The following is an 18,202-nucleotide window of genomic DNA, read 5'->3' on the forward strand; positions in this document are numbered from 1 at the left end:
ACATTTCCTCTCTTTGGCATGTATGTATGTGTCATTCGGATTTTTCTGGACGGGGCACTATGCCTACCTCTGAACGTTGTACTCGATGTTGGTCACACTTATCTGGCAACGTATATCATTTTGAATTGCATCGTCAAACGCACTCGCGTTTGCTCTCCCTTAATATGGTGCACCTGCAGACTCTCGACAATAGCCTACGCTGCTGAGTGAGTTTCTGAAAGTGCTCTCCCAACTACGGCCCCGTCTCTTCTCTTACATTTATCAACTGAAGCAGGCTGATGCACTGGTGAACCAATGCAGTATGCGCAACTATCCCCGCTGGATGGGCGGCACGGTGGCGCAGTGGTTAGCACTGCTGCCTACGACGCTGAGGACCCAAGTTCGATCCCGGCCCGGGATCCCTGACTGTGCACATTTTCACCGTCTCTACGTGCATTTCACACCCCACGACGTGCAGATTAGATAGTATTGCCCCTTAAAAGAAAAAGGGAAAAAACTCCCCACTGTGCATAAAATGGCTGGAACTGCAGCCACCTTACACCAGTAATTGATTTGGTGCGTCGTCATTAGCCACGACCACTACAATCATGAAACAATCCCTACAGCAAAGAAAGAGGCCATTCGGCCGATTGAGACTGCACCGACACTCTGACCGAGCACCCTAACCAAGCTACCACCCTAACTCTGCAACCCCGTACTCCATTTAGCCCGCACAGAGACAATTTAGCGTGGCCAATCCACCTGAACGGCACATCTTTGGACTTTGGGGGGGGGGGGGGGACCCACGCTGACACGTGGAGAATGTGCAACACCAACACAGATAGTCACCAAGGCTGGAATTGAGCCTGGTCCCTGGCGATGTGCGCAGCAGTGCTAACCACCATGCCACCCTAACTAGAAGGACAAGGGGGGGCCTCTACATGGGAAAACCATCACCTGCAAGTTTTCCTTTAAGTCACTCACCGTCCTGACTTGGAACTATATCACTGTTCCTTCACTGTCGCTGGGTTAAATTCCTGGATCTCCCTCCGTAACAGCACGGCGGGTGTACTACACTGCGTGGACTGCAGAGCTTCAAGAAGGCAGCCTACCACCACCTTCTCAAGGCAATTTGGAACGAACAATGATGTTGGCCTAGCCAAAGTAGCACACATCCTTTGAATGAATAAAGAAATGCAGCCATTTCTTCTCCTGCCCCCTTCTTCTGTCACCCCACCCACACCCCATTGCAGACGCTGAAAATCTGAAATGAACTCAGAGAAGTCCTCGAATTGAATGTTAACATTGGTTCTTTACCCAGGATTCTGACTGAACTATTGAGAATTTCCTGCACGTTATGGTTTTGTATAGGAGCTAGTTCTGTGCCGGCGTAGAGGCTGTTTTCCAGCTATCAGAGGCCAGTTTGACCCCACGCTCATTGCATATTTCCATAAATTCTTGCACACTTGCACAGTCACCTACCTGAAGTGTCCATTGGAACACCGACACGCCAATGCTTTATTTACTTAGTTCCTCAGCAACCTGCCAGTTCTAAGTCGCTAATACTGTAATTTCTACTTCCCTTTCGCCATGTACACTTCCTTTGGGTGGGGATTCCATTCCTCGCGCCGTAGCGTGTGTTCTGGCGGCGGGGGCGGCTTGCCATTGGCCACCCCGCGGGATGGTCCAGTCCCGATGTTGTCAACGCCGTTTGCGCTATTCGCAAAACATGCCACAGAGGAACATTGCGCGGGGGGCAACATTTCGACGGGAATGGAAACTCCCTTCAGCAGGGAAGTCCGGAAAGTTCGGCCCCCCAACTAACGCCCAGACAGCCCACTCTTACCTCGCCCGCACCTACCCTGGCGTTGTATTTAGCTCCACCTGCTCCACCTCATCTTAACCAGCATAAAATCACTCACATTTCCCCCTTTAATAAAACAGAAAATGCTGTATAAACTGAGTTTAGCTAGAATGTTTTGTTTTTATTTCAGATTTCGAACATAATCAATATTTTGCATTTATACATACCTCCCTCTCTTTAACTCTGAAGAAGTCGCACGAGCTGGAAACGTTACCTTCTGCTTCCCCCTCCTCAGATGCTGCCAGAAATGCTTAGTCTTTCGAGAATTTTCTGTTTATTTCTTCCACGCACATGGGACCCGTTCAGCTCAGTTGGCTGTATGGAGGGAGTTGTCCAGGACTATGAGAATGCTAAAAGTTTGGGTGGCACGGTGATGCAGTGGTTAACACAGCTGCCTACGGCGCTGAGGACCCGGATTCAATCCCGGCCCCGGGTCACTGTCCATGTGGAGTTTGCACATTCTTCCCGTGTCTACATGGGTTTCACCCCCACAACCCAAAGATGTGCAGGTTAGGTGGATTGGCCAAGCTAAATTGTCCCCTAATTGGAAATAAATAATTGGGTACTCTAAATTTATATTAAAAAGAAGTCTAAAAGATCTGGAATGAAAAACCTAATGATGAACATGAACCATTGTCGATTGTCATAAAAGCTCAGCTGGCTTAATAATGTCTTTTTAGTTAGAAAATCTGCCGTCCTTACCCTTCCTGACCTACATGTGGCTCCAGGCCCACAGCAATGTGGTTGGCTCTTAAATGCCCTCTGAAACATCCTCGCATGCCACTCAGTTAAAGGACAATTAGGAACGGCCAATACTTCTGGTGCAGCCAGCGACGCCCACATCCCTTGAATGAATTTTACAAAACGTTGAGACATTGCTGGACCAGAAGGTTATGTAGCTCAGCAAGATCGGGGGTGATGAGTAAAGAGGCATTTGTATCTGTCAAAGTTGGAACAGTAGGTGAAAATTGGGCAAGTTATGCTACTTTACATGGTGTCATACTTTCGCACCGCTTAATTGTGCCTGTTCACTTTCTACATATAGGGAGAAGGTGTTCTGAAAACAGAAGAAAGTAGCATTGCCATTAATCCACGTGGTGAGTATGTGGGCGTGTTTGTAATTATTCTTTGTAATTCAGTTACGCGATGTGGGCATCGCTGGCTAGGCCCAGCATTTATTGCACATCCCTCGTTGCTCCTTGAGAAGATCATGGTAACCTACCCTCTTGAACCACTGCAGTCACTGTGTTGTAGGTACACCCACAAGCCTGATTGAGAGGGAGTTCCATGATGTTGACCCTGTGTCAGTGAAGCATCAGCGATATAGTTCCAGGTCAGGGAGGCGAGTGACCTGGGGAACCTTGCCAGCGATACCCTCGTCCCATGAGCAAATATAAATATCTGGACCCCCATTGCAAGAAATCAAAACATCAGGCAATGATATGCATGTAGCTGTATTTTTTCATCTTGATTCAATTGCTGATATTAAAACTATGTTTTATTATTATTAGGGAAGAGCTCCTATCGGATTATTGAACAGATACCTTTAAACATGGTTCCAGACACCGACTCCTACCTTTACATTCGTGCAGCAGGTAACCCACACCTTCCTCCCAAAGGACCCTAAAATCAGATATGTGTTATTTGTTTCCCTGTGACTTGTGATGAAAATTCGATTATATTTTAAGTTTTACTTCCTTGTAGCACCCTCAATGCCTGAATCATATCTGTAATTCGCTGTTAGGATGCCTGATCCTCAGTTGACTTCTCAAAGCCTGGCGATTCTAGATTTTGACATCTTTTTGAATTCTTCACTCCAAGCAGAATGAGCTACAGTGCCTCCTGTTGGGCTCAAATAAAGACTTCGGCCGAGGTGTTTCGGTCTTGTCAACTGCGAGTGATAGCGAAAGTTTGACTGATTGACTTTGGGCGGGGATGGGACCGGAAAATCCCGACCCTCGACTTAATGTTGCGGCGAAGATGTCCCCTGATCTTCCGAGCAGTAGCAGTGGCCACTCGATTGTTGCTGCTCTCGAAAATTCCGCCATCTTGATGTTCCTGACTTCTTTTCCCCTCCGGAATCTACGCTTCAATGGACTAAAGCTTCTGGCCTGCCTGTCCTCGGGTATCGGATGAGCGGCCCAGAACCGTGTCCATACACTGTGGAAGCCCTAACACACGGTCCGATGTGGAAATTGCCATTTAGGTTAATTATCTTACTTTCCTGGCCCTCTGCGAATGCCTGACTCTAAACTCCTGTCAGGGTCAAAGGACAGTTTCGCGGAACTTATTGAATACTTTCCCACAAAATGTTTGGCAGATTGAAACCTAGTCTAAGTCCCGGTAACTCAACAGCTCACCATCCAATCATACCTATGTTCCTGCCTACCCCTTATAACATTTCACTTGATTGTTAGGCATAAATCTATCGAGCTCTATCTTAACAGTATTCAAGGACTTTGCTTCCACTGCCTTGTGAGGAAGAGACTTCCAGAGACTCACGGCCTGTTGAGAAAAAAACGCATTCTCCTCATCTATGTCTTCAATGGCGACCTCTTACATTTAAACAGTGACCTCCAGTTCTACATTCTCCGATAAGAGGGAACATCCTCTCTACATTCACCCTGTCAGTACCCCTGAAGATATTAAAGGTTTCCATCAAGTGGCCTCTCTTCTAAACTCTAGTTGATACAAACCCAACCTCTCGAAATCTTCCCCATAAGATTCATTCTTGATATTAGTCTGGTAAAAACCATGGTCGCCAGCTCTCTTGTCTCCAGTTCAAGGCCTTACTTTTTTCCCACCTTCTCACTGGACCTTAGAGATTCTTTATTCTCGCTCTCCGTGGCCTCTTCCAAGTAAACCCTAGTGGATCCAAACCCAACCTCTCCAACCTTTGGAGTTCGGAAAGCACTGAGAAAGCACACTTGGTCGGTTGCGACAGTGCATCTTGCAGATCATAGAATCATAGAATCCCTAAATTGTAGAAGGAAGCCATTCAGCCCATCGAGTCTGCATCCACCCTTCCCAGGCCCACTCCGCATCCCCCCACCCCCCGCCCCATCCCCGAAAGCCCGTTACCCGCACATCTTTGGACGCTAAGTGGCAATTTAACACGGTCAATCCACCAAACCTTCAAATCTTTCGACAGATGGTCAATTGTCCTGCCATTGTGCTTCTTTCTCGGGGGAGCGAATGTTTAATTGGTGTCAATCAAGTCGCCCCTTCGACCTGGATGGTTTGATTATCGGAAAGATACCTGGTGCTCATGCTCATGTTTCAGTTTAGCAGTCGAAAACGATTTATTTCCAATACCATTCTTTGACTCTATGAAGCTGTTTTGTTTTGGAGGTGAGGTGATGGGACAATCAGTTGAAAACTGCCTGACGCCAGAAGGAATTGACAACCTCATCAGACAGCCAACGGGGTGCGCCGAGCAAACATCGATGTCCATGGCACCAACTGTGTTTGCTGTTAAATATCTGGACAAAAGCGAGCAATGGCTTGCTCTGAAAGCAGAACGGAAAGATGAAGCCATCCAATTTATTGAAGCAGGTGAGTGCTGCACAAGAGATTCTCCTTAACACCCCGAGAAACCATTTTTGAAGACCACTTACAATATAGGCAGCCTTACATTTTAATTGGAGTCTGTACTCTCATATTTAATTGTGATTGGGCCTCCGTGTCCTTGATTTTGGCGTGCACGCTACTGCTCAGTTAGAATCCAAAATTTAACAGAGGAACATCTAATTAGAGTGGCCATGTTAGTATTTTAATTGAGAAGTGAAAACTTCCTTACACAAAAGTCGTGAAAATCTGTAATCGTTTGCCTCTAATCGCTATTGAAAGTTTCCAGATTGAAACTTATTGTTTTATTTATGTTACATGAGAACATTATGGGTTATGTATCTACTCGAGTATAAGCCTAATTGGATGGAGGAACAGATTCCGTGGTCGCCTCCAGGACATCTGCTCCTGCCTATAATGGAGGATTGCTCAGGAGCCAAAAGCTCACTATGTGTTTTTTGCAGTGTCAAGCTTGGGCCAGTATTTTACAACAATAACTAAGAATGAAGAAAGAAAAGAGTAGCACAGGAACAGGCCCTTCGGCCCTGGAAGCCTGTGCCGATCATAATATCCGAACATTCTGTCCTTCTTCTAACGGTATCCCTGTATTTCCTCCCTATTCATGTATCCATCCAGACGCATCTCAAATTTTGCTAATGTGCCTGCTTCCACTACATCATCTGGCAGAGTTCCAGGCACCCACCATTCTCTGCATGAAAAAACTACCCTGCACATCGCCCTTAAACCTTGCCCCTCTCACCTTCAGCCTCTGCCCACTTGTAATTGACACTTCCACCCTTGGAGAAAATATCTGACTACCCACCCTGTCTGTGCCTCTCATAATGTCATAAACCTCTAACAGGTGTCCCCTCAGCATCCGTCTTAACAGTGAAAACAATCCTAGATCATTCAACCTCTGCTCATAGCCAACACCCTCGAGACCAGGCAACATCCTGGTGAACCTTCTTTGCACTCTCTCCAAAGTTTCCATCTCCTTCTGATTGTGTAATGAGGAGAACTGCACACAATACTCCAATGCAGCCCAAAGAAGGTTTTGTATAGCTGCAACACGATTTCCCAACTCCTGTATTCAATTCCCCGGCTGGTGAAAGCAAGCATGCCATATGCCTTCTCAATTACCTTGGCCACCTGTGTTGCTTTTAGAGAACTGTGGACTTGCACACCCAGAACCCTCTGTATGTCAATGCTCCTACGGGTTCTGCCATTTACAGTATAATTCATACCTCGATTTGTTCCCCAAAATGCATCATCTCGCATTTGTCCGGAGTATACTCCATCTGCCATTGCTGTGCCCAAGTCTCCAATCTATATATATCCTGTTGTATTCTCTAACAATACACGGCACTATTAGCAATCCCGCCAAGCTTCGTGTCTTCCACAAACTTACTAAACAGACCACCCACATTTTCCTCCAGATCATTGATATATACTACAAACAGCAGAGGTCCCAGCACTGATCCCTGTGGAACACAACTAGCTACAGATCTCCATTCACAAAAAACACCCTTCCACCACCGCTATTCCCCGTCTTCCATAATCAAGCCAGTTCGTATCCATCTAGCCAGCCCACCCCGAATCCCATGTGATTTTAGTTGTTGTACCAGTCCGCCACGTGGGACCTTGTCAAACACCTTACTAAAATCCATATAAACTACATCCAGTGCGCTTCAATCATCAATTGTCTTTGTCACCTCTTCAAAAACCTCAATTAAGTTGGTGAGACATGACCTTCCCCGTACAAAACCATGCTGAATGTCACTAACTAGTCAATTTTCCTCCAAATGTGCATATATACTGTCCCTCAGTATATTTTCTAAGAGCTTCCCACCACTTATGTCAGGCTCACTGTTTGCTGGAATGTTCCTGCTTCCTGTCTTAAAGAAGGGAATAATATTAGATATTCTCCGGTCCTCTAGAACCTCGCCTGTGGTCAAAGAGGATGTGAAGATATCTGTTAAGGCCCCAGCTATTTCTTCCCTTGCCTCCCGCAGCAACCTGGGATATATCACATCCGGCCCTGGGGAATTGTCTACCTTGATGCAATTTTGGATACTCAACACTTCCTCCTTTGATATATTGATGTTCTCAAGAACGTTCACATACCTGTCCCTGACCTCAACATCCGTCATGTCCTTCCCCCTGGTGAATACCGATACAAGGTACTCATTATGGGTTTTACCCACTTCCTGTGGTTCCATGTATAACTCCCCTTGATTGCCCTTAATTGGGCCTGCTCTTTCTCTTGCTACACTCCTGCACCTAACTTATGCTTAAAAAGCCTTGGGATTCTCCCTGACCATGTTTGCTGAATACATTTTATGGCCCCTTTTAGCCCTTCTAATTCCACTTTTAAGTTCCTTCCTACTTTTCTTGTACCCCTCAAGGGCTTCATCAATTTTTGGATATCAAGGCCTATTGCATGCTTCCTTTTTCCTTTTGACTAAGCCTACAATTTCTCTTGACACCCATGGTTCCAGAATCCTGCCATTTCTACCCTTCATTTTTGAGAGGTTTTGTCCCGCACTTCAATCAACTGGCCTTTCAAAGCCTACCACATGTCAAACGTGGATATGCCCCCAAATAGTCGGTCCCAATCCACATTGCCGAGTTCCTGTCTAATTTGGATGTAATTAGTTCTCCCCCAATTAAGCACCCTCACCCGCGGGCCACTCTTGTCCTTACCCATGACGACTCGAAATCTTATGGAATTATGATCGCTAAGCCCAAAATACTCGCCAAATGAAGCATCAATCACCTGGTCTGGCTCATTCCCCAATACTTAGACTAGTATGGCTCCCTCTTTGGTTGGCTTGACCACATACTGTATGTTGCCCTCCTGCACACATCTAACAATTTGCTCTCCATCCGAGCTCCTGGCTGTAAGAGATTCCCAGACAATATAAGAGAAGTTAGTCACCCATCACAACTACCCTACTTTTTTCACAACTTTTCGGTATCTGACTACGCAATTGCTCCTCTGTAACAAATGAGACACAATTGTGCTCTAACACAGGCTGCACAGATATAATTTTCTTTTCCTGAAGGGGTATGGGTTTCGCTGGAAAAAAAACAGCACTTATTGTCCATCCTTAATTTACCTTGAGAAGGTGGTGGTCATGCCTCCATGCAATCCATGTGATGTAGGTGCACGAACAATGCTGTTTGGAGGGCATTCCTGACTTTTGCCCGAGAGATGGTGAGGCAACAGCGATATATTTCCAAGTCAGGGTGGTGTATGGCTTGGAGGGGTAACGCCAGGTGGTAATGTTGCCATCTGTATGCTGCCTTGCCTTCGATGTGGCTGTGATCATAGGTTTGGAAGATGCTGCCAAATAAACTGTGGTGAGTTCCTGCAGTGCAAATTCTAGATGATGCACACTGCTGTCACTGTGCGTATATGGTGAAGGGAGTGAATGTTCATTGGATTAATACAGCTGGTGCTTTGTCCTGGGTTAAAATAAGCTTGTTTCGTGTTTCCGGCGCCGCACACACCCAGGCAAGTAGAGAATGTTCCATCACACTCGTGACATGTGCCTTGTAGATGATGGACAGGCTTTGGGCAGTCAGGATGTGAGTTACACGAGAAGGACTCCAAGCATCTGACATTCTCTTCTAGCCACAGTATTTGCAATGCTAGACCAGTTCAGTTTCTTGTCAACAGTAGCCCACAGGATGTTGATTTTGGAGAATTCAGCGATAGTAATGCCATTGACTATCAAGGGGGAGATGGTTAGATCATCTCCTGTTGGAGGTGGTCAGTGCCTAGCACTTATTTGACGTAAATGTTACTTGCCATTTGTCAACCCTAGCTGGAAAGTTGCCAGCTCTGCTGAATTCGGACATGGACTGCTTCAGTTTCTGAGGAGTGGCGAATGATGCTACACATTGAGCGATCATCAGCAAATAGTCCTACTTCTGACTTTATAATTAAAGGAAGGCCAGTGATGAAGCAGGTGAAGATGGCTGGGCCTTGGACACTCCCTGAAACAACCACAAAATGGAAAATTGAGTAATAGAAAAGTAGGAATTAATAAATAATCCCATGACCCGCTTAGGTCCTGTATCAATTTTACCATTTTATTTGCAGGGTACAAGAGGATACTGGAGTTCAAAAAGAATGATGGTTCATACGGAGCATGGCTAAATCGTGCAAGCAGCACATGGTGGGTTTGACATGTTTCTCGTTTATTTTGCTATACAAATGTACTTGTCTCCATTATTCATTGCATTCACAGTCTGGAATTCAGCACGGATGACTTAAATAACCTTGAGTAACCTGAAAATAGATCATGAGTGCCAGTTTTGTGATAATATCCAAAACATCTTTTAAAATCTATGCATTGGGATTGAAATGTTATTATCACAAGCTTAGGCTGACTTGCACACATTCGAACTAAAATAAATTCACATCTACTTTGAATGCAGTATCCTTCTGTTGTGACAGTGCCATCGAGGTATACTGTCCATGGATTGGTATTATTGGGGGCTAGTTTAGCTCACTTGGCCAGACAGCTTGTTTGTGATGCAGAGCAGGACCAGCGGCACAGGTTCAAACCCGTCCCGAATCAGATTATTTATGAAAGCTTGCTCTCGACCTCGCCACCAACCTGAGGTGTGGTGATCTTCTGGTTAAATCACTACCAGTCAGCTCTCTCCCACAAAGGGAAAGCAACCTATTATCATCTGGAACAATGACGACTTTACATTCGCCATGGATTAATTTGAATGCAATTTCAATGAACTGCGTTCTTGAACCGCAGCAGCCCATATGCTATACCTGCACCCACAGTATTGTTAGAGATGGAGTTCCAAGAGTTTGAACCAATAATAGTGAAGCGAAGGAACGTTGAGATAGTTCGACCAGGATGGTGTATGTCTTGGAGAGGAACATGCAGATGATGGTATTCACATGCATCAGCTGTCCTTGTTCTTCTATAGACTAGCGGTCACGGGTTCGGAAAATGTTCGTGAAGACTCCTTGGAGAGTTGCTATGGTACGCCTTGGATATGGTATGCACAGGTGCCACCATGTACCAGGGCTTAAGGGAGTGAATGTTTAAGCTGGTAGATGGGGTGGTATTCAAGCGGACGTCTTTGTTCTGAATTGGGTCAAGCTCCTTGATTACTGTTGGAGCTACACTCATCAAGACATGCAGAGTATTCCATCATACTCTTGACATGTAGATGAAGGTGAGACGGGCGGGGGGGGGGGGGGGCGGGTGAGTTACTCACAACAGAATCTCTAGCGTTGTAGCATTTATATGGCTGGTTTACCATCGTTCCTGGTCAATGGCAACTCCAGGTTCGTGATAGTGGGAGATTAACTGATGTCATGGGGCAATGGTTAGATTCTCTCTTGTTAGAGATGGTTATTGTCTGACACTTGATCCGATGAGAATGTAACTTGCCACTTATCAACCCAAGCCTGAAGGCGTGTTGGTCTTGTTGCATATGGGCACAGACTGTTTCAATATCTGAGGAGTCACAAGTCGACAAGCTCCCTGTTAACGTGTATTGATATATACGAAGCATCGAGGCCCCTCATGAATTTAGAAATCCCAGACAAATCGTTTCTTAACCTCCTCTGTTCCAAACAAAACAAATCCAGTCCTTCCTACCTTTACTCGTACCTAAGATTCTCCAGTTCCAGTAACATCCTTCCCCCGTTCCCCAACTGCATATTTCTCGGTTGCGCGCCATTTGCTGGCGGGATTATATCTTCCCGTCACTTGTCACTGTCCCATTGAAGCCATCCATGCCTCCAGGAATCCCACGGGTAGGGGAACGCTGCCGTGAGGAAAAGAGAATCTCAAAGACCAGAGAGTTTCGCCCCCTCTGTATATTTCCTCGGGCTTCTTTCGAATGTGATTACATTGTTCCAATACTGTGGTGACTGAAACTGTACAGAGTAATCTATCTGTGACCGAGGTGGTATTTCTAGAATAAGCTCCCTGCTCGAATACACTCGGTCCCAACGAATAGAGGAACATATCATCATATGCCTTCTTGACAAGCTTATCCAACTGTCCAGCCACTTTCAGTAACGTGTGGATGTGCACTCCACTTTGGTCCTCTGCATTTTTCAGAATCCTACCATACATTGCGTGTTCCTTTGCATCGTTTGTCCTTCCCAACTCCAATACCTCAAACGTCTCCATATTATATTCTATGTGCAATTTTTTAACCCAAATGACTGGTCCACTGATCCCTACCAGAGTCAATACATTTTTTCTTCACTGTCAACCAGAGGGCCAATTTGATTGCAGGTAGCAAATAACCATGGGCAACACGGTAACTCAGTGGTTAGCACTGTTGTTTCACGGCGCCAAGTTCCAGGTTTGATTCGTCGGCTTGGGTTACCGTCTGCAGAGTCTGCACATTCTCCCGTGTCTGCGTGGGTTTCCTCTGGGTGCACCGGTTTCCTCCCACGGGTCCCGAAAGACGTGCTGTTAGACAATGTGGACATTCTGAATTCTCCCTCTAAGTAACCAAACAGGCGCCAGAATGTGACCACAAGGGGCTTTTCACAATAACTTTATTGCAGTGTTAATGTAAGCCTACTTGTGACAATAAACATCATATGTTACCCTTACACCATAAGCTTTCATTTTGTGTTGGGACCGTTGATGAGTTGTCTTGCCAAATGCCTTCTTCAAATCTAGGCTCACCACATCTAGGTTTTGTCCTTTATCCACATTGCTTGTTCCTTCTTCAAAGAACTCTAAGAAATTAGTCAAAGACAATATTCCTTTTACAAAACCATGTTGGCATTCACTTTTCCTGCTGGCAGCGCACCCCCCCCCCTCCCTGCCCCCCCCCCCCCCCCCATGGGTTTCTCCGCAGTTGGTGTAGCTGCAATGAGACAACCCATTAACAAGCGGCGGGAAGACAGACTCCCACCACCAGCAAACGGTGCGCCACTGAGTATAGCTGGGGACCGGATTTCCAGCCCAATTGAATCTGTCCGATCATGTGGGAGAATAAGGGGAAGTCCAAAAAGTGGTGGGCGGGATTCTCCGAAACGGCGGCTAAGTGTTGACACCGGCGTAAACACCGGAACGTTTTACGCACCATCAACGGGCCCCTTGGCCCAGCGATTCCGTGGCACACAGAGGACCAGCATGGTGCCGGAGAGCTCCGCGCAGCTCCGGTTGCCGATACAGGGTCCTGCACATCCGGCGGCAGCTCCGCGAATGCGCGCGGCAAAATGGCCGACCCACACACTGGATCGGCCCCCACAATATAGGCCCCCCAAAATCGGGTGCACCCGCCGATCGGTGGCCCCCGATCGCGAGCCTGGCCGTCCTGAATCCTTAGGATGAACTCCATCAGGATCAGGAGGATTGCCAACCCTTAGTTCTAATAATTTAATAATGATGATTGCAATTTCGATATGTTCCTCCCTCCCTTTCACCTCATAGCTGATAATTATATCTAGGATGTTAGTTATGTCTTCTCCAGTGAAGACAGGAGCAAGAAACCTGTTCAACACAGCTACAATTACTTTTTTCCATGATAAATTCCCCACTTTCTCTCTCCAGAAAACTCATTATAGTTACTTTTAAAACCTGTGCAAACGCTCCTTAGCTGTTGTCATATTTTTAGCCAGCCTCCTTTCAATAGACTGTTCAATCTTCTGACCTGCCTCTAATCGTCGCATTTCCTATATGTTATCTTTTAATTATGGGTCTGTAACAAAAATTGAATGATTCAGCGTGCTCTTTCATTTTCGATGTCGTTCCAATATATTTATTATTTCATATTCCAGGTTAACCGCATTTATTGTTAAGATACTCTCCATGGTTCGGAGTCAGATTGACGTTAACCCCGAGCACATTCAACAACCCGCCTTGTATTTGGTTCGAAATCAGAGGTCAACTGGATACTTTGTGGATCTTAATCCAGTGATACACAGGGAAATGCAGGTTACGTAAACATTTACATCCATGTACATCTGCAGTCCCCTTTATTTTTCGAGCTGGGTATTTTTCTCCCTTGACTTCAGTCAAGTATAAAAAGGCGTGGATACGAAAGTAGCGTGGCGCTTTATTTTCTAGGCGGATAGTTTGTGGTAAATTCCCCAGTTTCAACGAAAGCTCAAGATATTTAACCCAGTGGCAATATGGCGGCCATTATGTTCGCATTCATCGGTTGTGTTCGAATCTTTTCAGCATTACAGGTCATCATCCCTTCCTTAGCTTTTTATCACGCCAATCAAGTCGGCTGTACATGTTTAACCACAGCATCCAAATCATTCCGTCCTTCTCGCCGGCATGATCTTCCAGTCCCGACGTAGCTGCACACCCATCTCGGATAGGTTCCCTGACGGCGCGCCCCTCGGGCGGAGGATATACGGCCATTAGCTTCGGGGGGACCAGAAACTCCCGCCGGCGGCCAATGGCCAGCCAATTCCACCGCGGTACAATCCCCTGAGGCGAGACTGGAGAGTTCAGGCTTGAGTATATGCAGCAAGAGTCGGCCATCAGCAAAATAAAAATCACTTTGGATACAAAGGAACATCCAGGTTGGGGGCAGGGGTAGCTCATATCATTCCTTCTAGCCTGCCGAACTAGACAGTGTGATCATGGCTGACCTCAACCCAACTCTGCTTCCCTGCACGCTAATCAGTCCTCTTTATTGTGCTGGAGCATAAAAAATACTATCGGTCTCTGTCATGATTACACTCATAAACTGAGCATCTCACAGTTCCCTGGGGAGAGAATGCAGAAGACTCTGAACCATCTGACTGAAGTAATCTCTGAGTTCAAAATGACCCACTGCTCTTGAGAGCATGAACCTCATCCCTCAGTGAGGAGATCGTGAAGTAATAGAACATAGAATAGAACATAGACTAGTACAGCACACTACAGGCCCTTCAGCCCACGATGTTGTGCCGACCATTTATCCTAATCTAAGATCAACCTAACCTACACCCCGTCAGTTTACTGCTGTCCATGTGCCTGTCTAAGAGTCGCTTAAATGACTCTGACTCCACCATCTCTGCTGGCGGTGCATTCCACACAACCACCACACTCTGTGTAAAGAACCTACCTCTGACATCTCACCTACACCTTCCTCCAATCACCTTAAAATTATGTCCACTCGTGACAGCCATTTCCACCCTGGGGAAAAGTCTCTGGCTATCCACTCTATCCATGCCTCTCATCACCTTGTATGCCTCTATCAAGTCACCTCTCTGCCTTCTTCAATCCAGTGAGAAAAGCCCTAGCTCTCTGAACCTTTCTTCATAAGACATGCCCTCCAGTCCAGGCAGCATCCTGGTAAATCTCCTCTGTACCCTCTCCAAAGCATCCACATCCTTCCTATAATGAGGCGACCAGAACTGGACACAATATTCCAAATGTGGTCTAACTAGAGTTTTATAAAGCAGCAGCAAAACCTCGCAGCTGTTAAACTCAATCCTCGTGTTAATGAAAGCCAACACACCATACGCCTTCTTATCAAGCCTATCAACCTGGGTGGCAACTTTGAGGGATCTATGTCCGTGGACCCCAAGATCCCTCTGTTCATCCACACTTCCAAGAATCCTGCCTTTAACCGTGCATTCAGCATTCAAATTCGACCTTCCAGAATGAATCACTTCACATTATGAAGGTTGAACTCCATCTGCAACTTCTCAGCCCAGCTCTGCATCCTGTCAATGTCCTGTTGCAACCTGCAACAACTCTCAACACTATCTACAACTCCACCAACCATTGTGTCATCGGCAAACTTACTAACCCACCCTTCCACTTCCTCATCCAAGTAATTTATAAAAACCACAAAGTGCAGAGGTCCCAGAACATATCCTTGCGGGACACCACTGGTCACCAACCTCCAGGCGGAATACTTTCCATCCACTACCACTCGCTGTCTTCTTTCGGCCAGCCAATCCTGCATCCAGCCAGCCAAATTTCCCTGTATCCCATACCCCCTAACTTTCTGAATGAGCCTACCTAATAGTGATATCACTGAACTAATGTTCCGAGAGTATGGGTCCAAGTCCCACTTCTGTTGGCCGTTGTATTTGAAAACAAAATCAGGATTATGCAGGCGCCGGGAGCGGGGCGGGAGATGGGGAGATCACTTAATCTCAGTTATGGTCACCAAGAAACTTTCATCGCCTGTTGGGGGTGAGGGATATTACTTTCACCAGAAGGCCACCTGCCCACATATGACCTCACAACTCACAGCAACGTGGGCTGCATGGTGGCACAGTGGTTAGTACTGCTGCCTTATAGCGCCAGTGACCCGGGTTCGATTCCAGTCTTGGGTGACCGCCTGTCTGGATTTGTATATTCTCTCAGTGTCCCCCTGGGTTTTCCTCGAGTTCTCCGGTTTCCTCCCACAGTCCACAGATGTGCAGGTTAGGTGGATTGGCCATGCTAAACTGCCATTTCGCGTCCAAGCATGTGCAGTTTAGGTAGTGAAATGGGGATGGGGCAGGAGAGTAGGCCGAGGTAGTGCCGCTCTTTCAGAGGGTTCATGCAGCCTCAATGGGCCGAATGGCCTCCTTCTGAACAGTAGGGTTTCTACGATTCTATAGTTGACTCTTAACGGCCGTTCGAAATGCTCTAGAAAGCCAATTAGTTCAAGGGCAACTGGACCCATCACCTCAAAAAAGATCCCCGTCTCTTCAGCCAGGAAAAGCAATTGTCCTGCCATGGCCTCTGAGCAATTTATGAGTTTCAAAATTATCATCTCTAATCCTTCGGAGGCCCAGAGAGAATAGGTCCAATTTACTCAACCTTTCCCAAACGGGCAACAATCTTAGCTCAGGAAAGGGGAGCAAATACGTTTATGTGGATGTCAATGCGCGCTGTTAATCTCGTATACCATTCACACATTGATAATGCTGACTTCTTCCTAATAAAGGTGGATTGGTCGCTTAAGCTGATCCCCTCACTTTTCTTTTCTGATTCACTAATTTATAGGGTGGAATTGGCCGAGTAGAAAGTAAAATATCCACGACTGCCTTTGTTACCATAGCATTGATGCATTCATTGCCTTCGTTCGAGCTTGCACGTGAAAAAGAGCAAGAAGTGGTAAGGCTCAATGCGACCTGTCCATCTAAATATTTCATATGTGTCTTGTTGTAATGAGGTGAATGGAGATAACAATCCGGAGAGAGTTGTAACACACTGTCATAGTTATTTTCCTCCTTCCCAGCAAATATAAAGTCCTGCCCAGAGTTAGGGTAAATTTCAACTGAATGAGACTCCAGAAAGGGAGGTAGAGGCTGTAGCTCCTTCCTCTAAACTGCCCCTAATTTTCCTTCCGTGTCATTGACTTCAGATCGTCAAAACCACTTCACTATTTAAGAAAGTACTTACGCGTTATTTATAATGGGTCCGTAAGACCATAAGACCATAAGATATAGGAGCGGAAGTAAGGCCATTCGGCCCATCGAGTCCACACCGCCATTCAATCATGGCTCTCTCTCCATAGCCCTTAATTCCTCGAGAAATCAAGAATTTATCAACTTCTGTCTTAAAGACACTCAACGTCCCGGCCTCCACCGCCCTCTGTGGCAATGAATTCCACAGACCCACCACTCTCTGGCTGAAGAAATTTCTCCTCATCTCTGTTCTAAAGTGACTCCCTTTTATTCTAAGGCTGTGCCCCCGGGTCCTAGTCTCCCCTACTAATGGAAACAACTTCCCTACATCCACCCTATCTAAGCCATTCATTATCTTGTAAGTTTCTATTAGATCTCCCCTCAACCTCCTAAACTCCAATGAATATAATCCCAGGACCCTCAGACGTTCATCGTATGTTAGGCCTACCATTCCTGGGATCAACCGTGTGAATCTCCGCTGGACCTGCTCCAGTGCCAGTATGTCCTTCCTGAGGTGTGGGGCCCAAAATTGCTCACAGTATTCTAAATGGGGCCTATCTAATGCTTTATAAAGCTTCAGAAGTACATCCCTGCTTTTATATTCCAAGCCTCTTGAGATGAATGACAACATTGCATTTGCTTTCTTAATTACGGACTCAACCTGCAAGTTTACCTTTAGAGAATCTTGGACTAAGACTCCCAAGTCCCTTTGCACTTCAGCATTATGAATTTTGTCACCGTTTAGAAAATAGTCCATGCCTCTCTTCTTTTTTCCAAAGTGCAAGACCTCGCACTTGCCCACGTTGAATTTCATCAGCCATTTCTTGGACCACTCTCCTAAACTGTCTAAATCTTTCTGCAGCCTCCCCACCTCCTCCATACTACCTGCCCCTCCACCTGTCTTTGTATCATCGGCAAACTTAGCCAGAATGCCCCCAGTCCCGTCATCTAGATCGTTAATATATAAAGAGAACAGCTGTGGCCCCAACACTGAACCCTGCGGGACACCACTCGTCACCGGTTGCCATTCCGAATAAGAACCTTTTATCCCAACTCTCTGCCTTCTGCCTGACAGCCAATCGTCAATCCATGTTAGTACCTTGCCTCGAATACCATGGGCCCTTATTTTACTCAGCAGTCTCCCGTGAGGCACCTTATCAAAGGCCTTTTGGAAGTCAAGATAGATAACATCCATTGGCTCTCCTTGGTCTAACCTATTTGTTATCTCTTCAAAGAACTCTAACAGGTTTGTCAGGCACGACCTCCCCTTACTAAATCCATGCTGACTTGTCCTAATCCGACCCTGCACTTCCAAGAATTTAGAAATCTCATCCTTAACAATGGATTCTAGAATCTTGCCAACAACCGAGGTTAGGCTAATTGGCCTATAATTTTCCATCTTTTTCCTTGTTCCCTTCTTGAACAGGGGGGTT

At 46.2% G+C, this 18,202-nt stretch overlaps 1 protein-coding gene across 1 annotated transcript in view; it reads left to right on the top strand.

Moving 5' to 3' along the window:
- Window positions 1-18,202, top strand: part of LOC140390270 (complement C4-B-like) — a 143,879-nt gene that overhangs the window by 76,083 nt on the left and 49,594 nt on the right. Inside the window, exons 22-27 of the mRNA XM_072475292.1 lie at window positions 2,889-2,940; window positions 3,355-3,438; window positions 5,195-5,398; window positions 9,519-9,594; window positions 13,200-13,356; window positions 16,366-16,476. Coding sequence (XP_072331393.1) covers window positions 2,889-2,940; window positions 3,355-3,438; window positions 5,195-5,398; window positions 9,519-9,594; window positions 13,200-13,356; window positions 16,366-16,476 — 684 coding nt within the window. The remainder of the gene's footprint in view (window positions 1-2,888; window positions 2,941-3,354; window positions 3,439-5,194; window positions 5,399-9,518; window positions 9,595-13,199; window positions 13,357-16,365; window positions 16,477-18,202) is intronic.

This window comes from Scyliorhinus torazame, chromosome 14 (assembly GCF_047496885.1).
Source record: "Scyliorhinus torazame isolate Kashiwa2021f chromosome 14, sScyTor2.1, whole genome shotgun sequence".
NCBI lineage: Eukaryota > Metazoa > Chordata > Chondrichthyes > Carcharhiniformes > Scyliorhinidae > Scyliorhinus > Scyliorhinus torazame.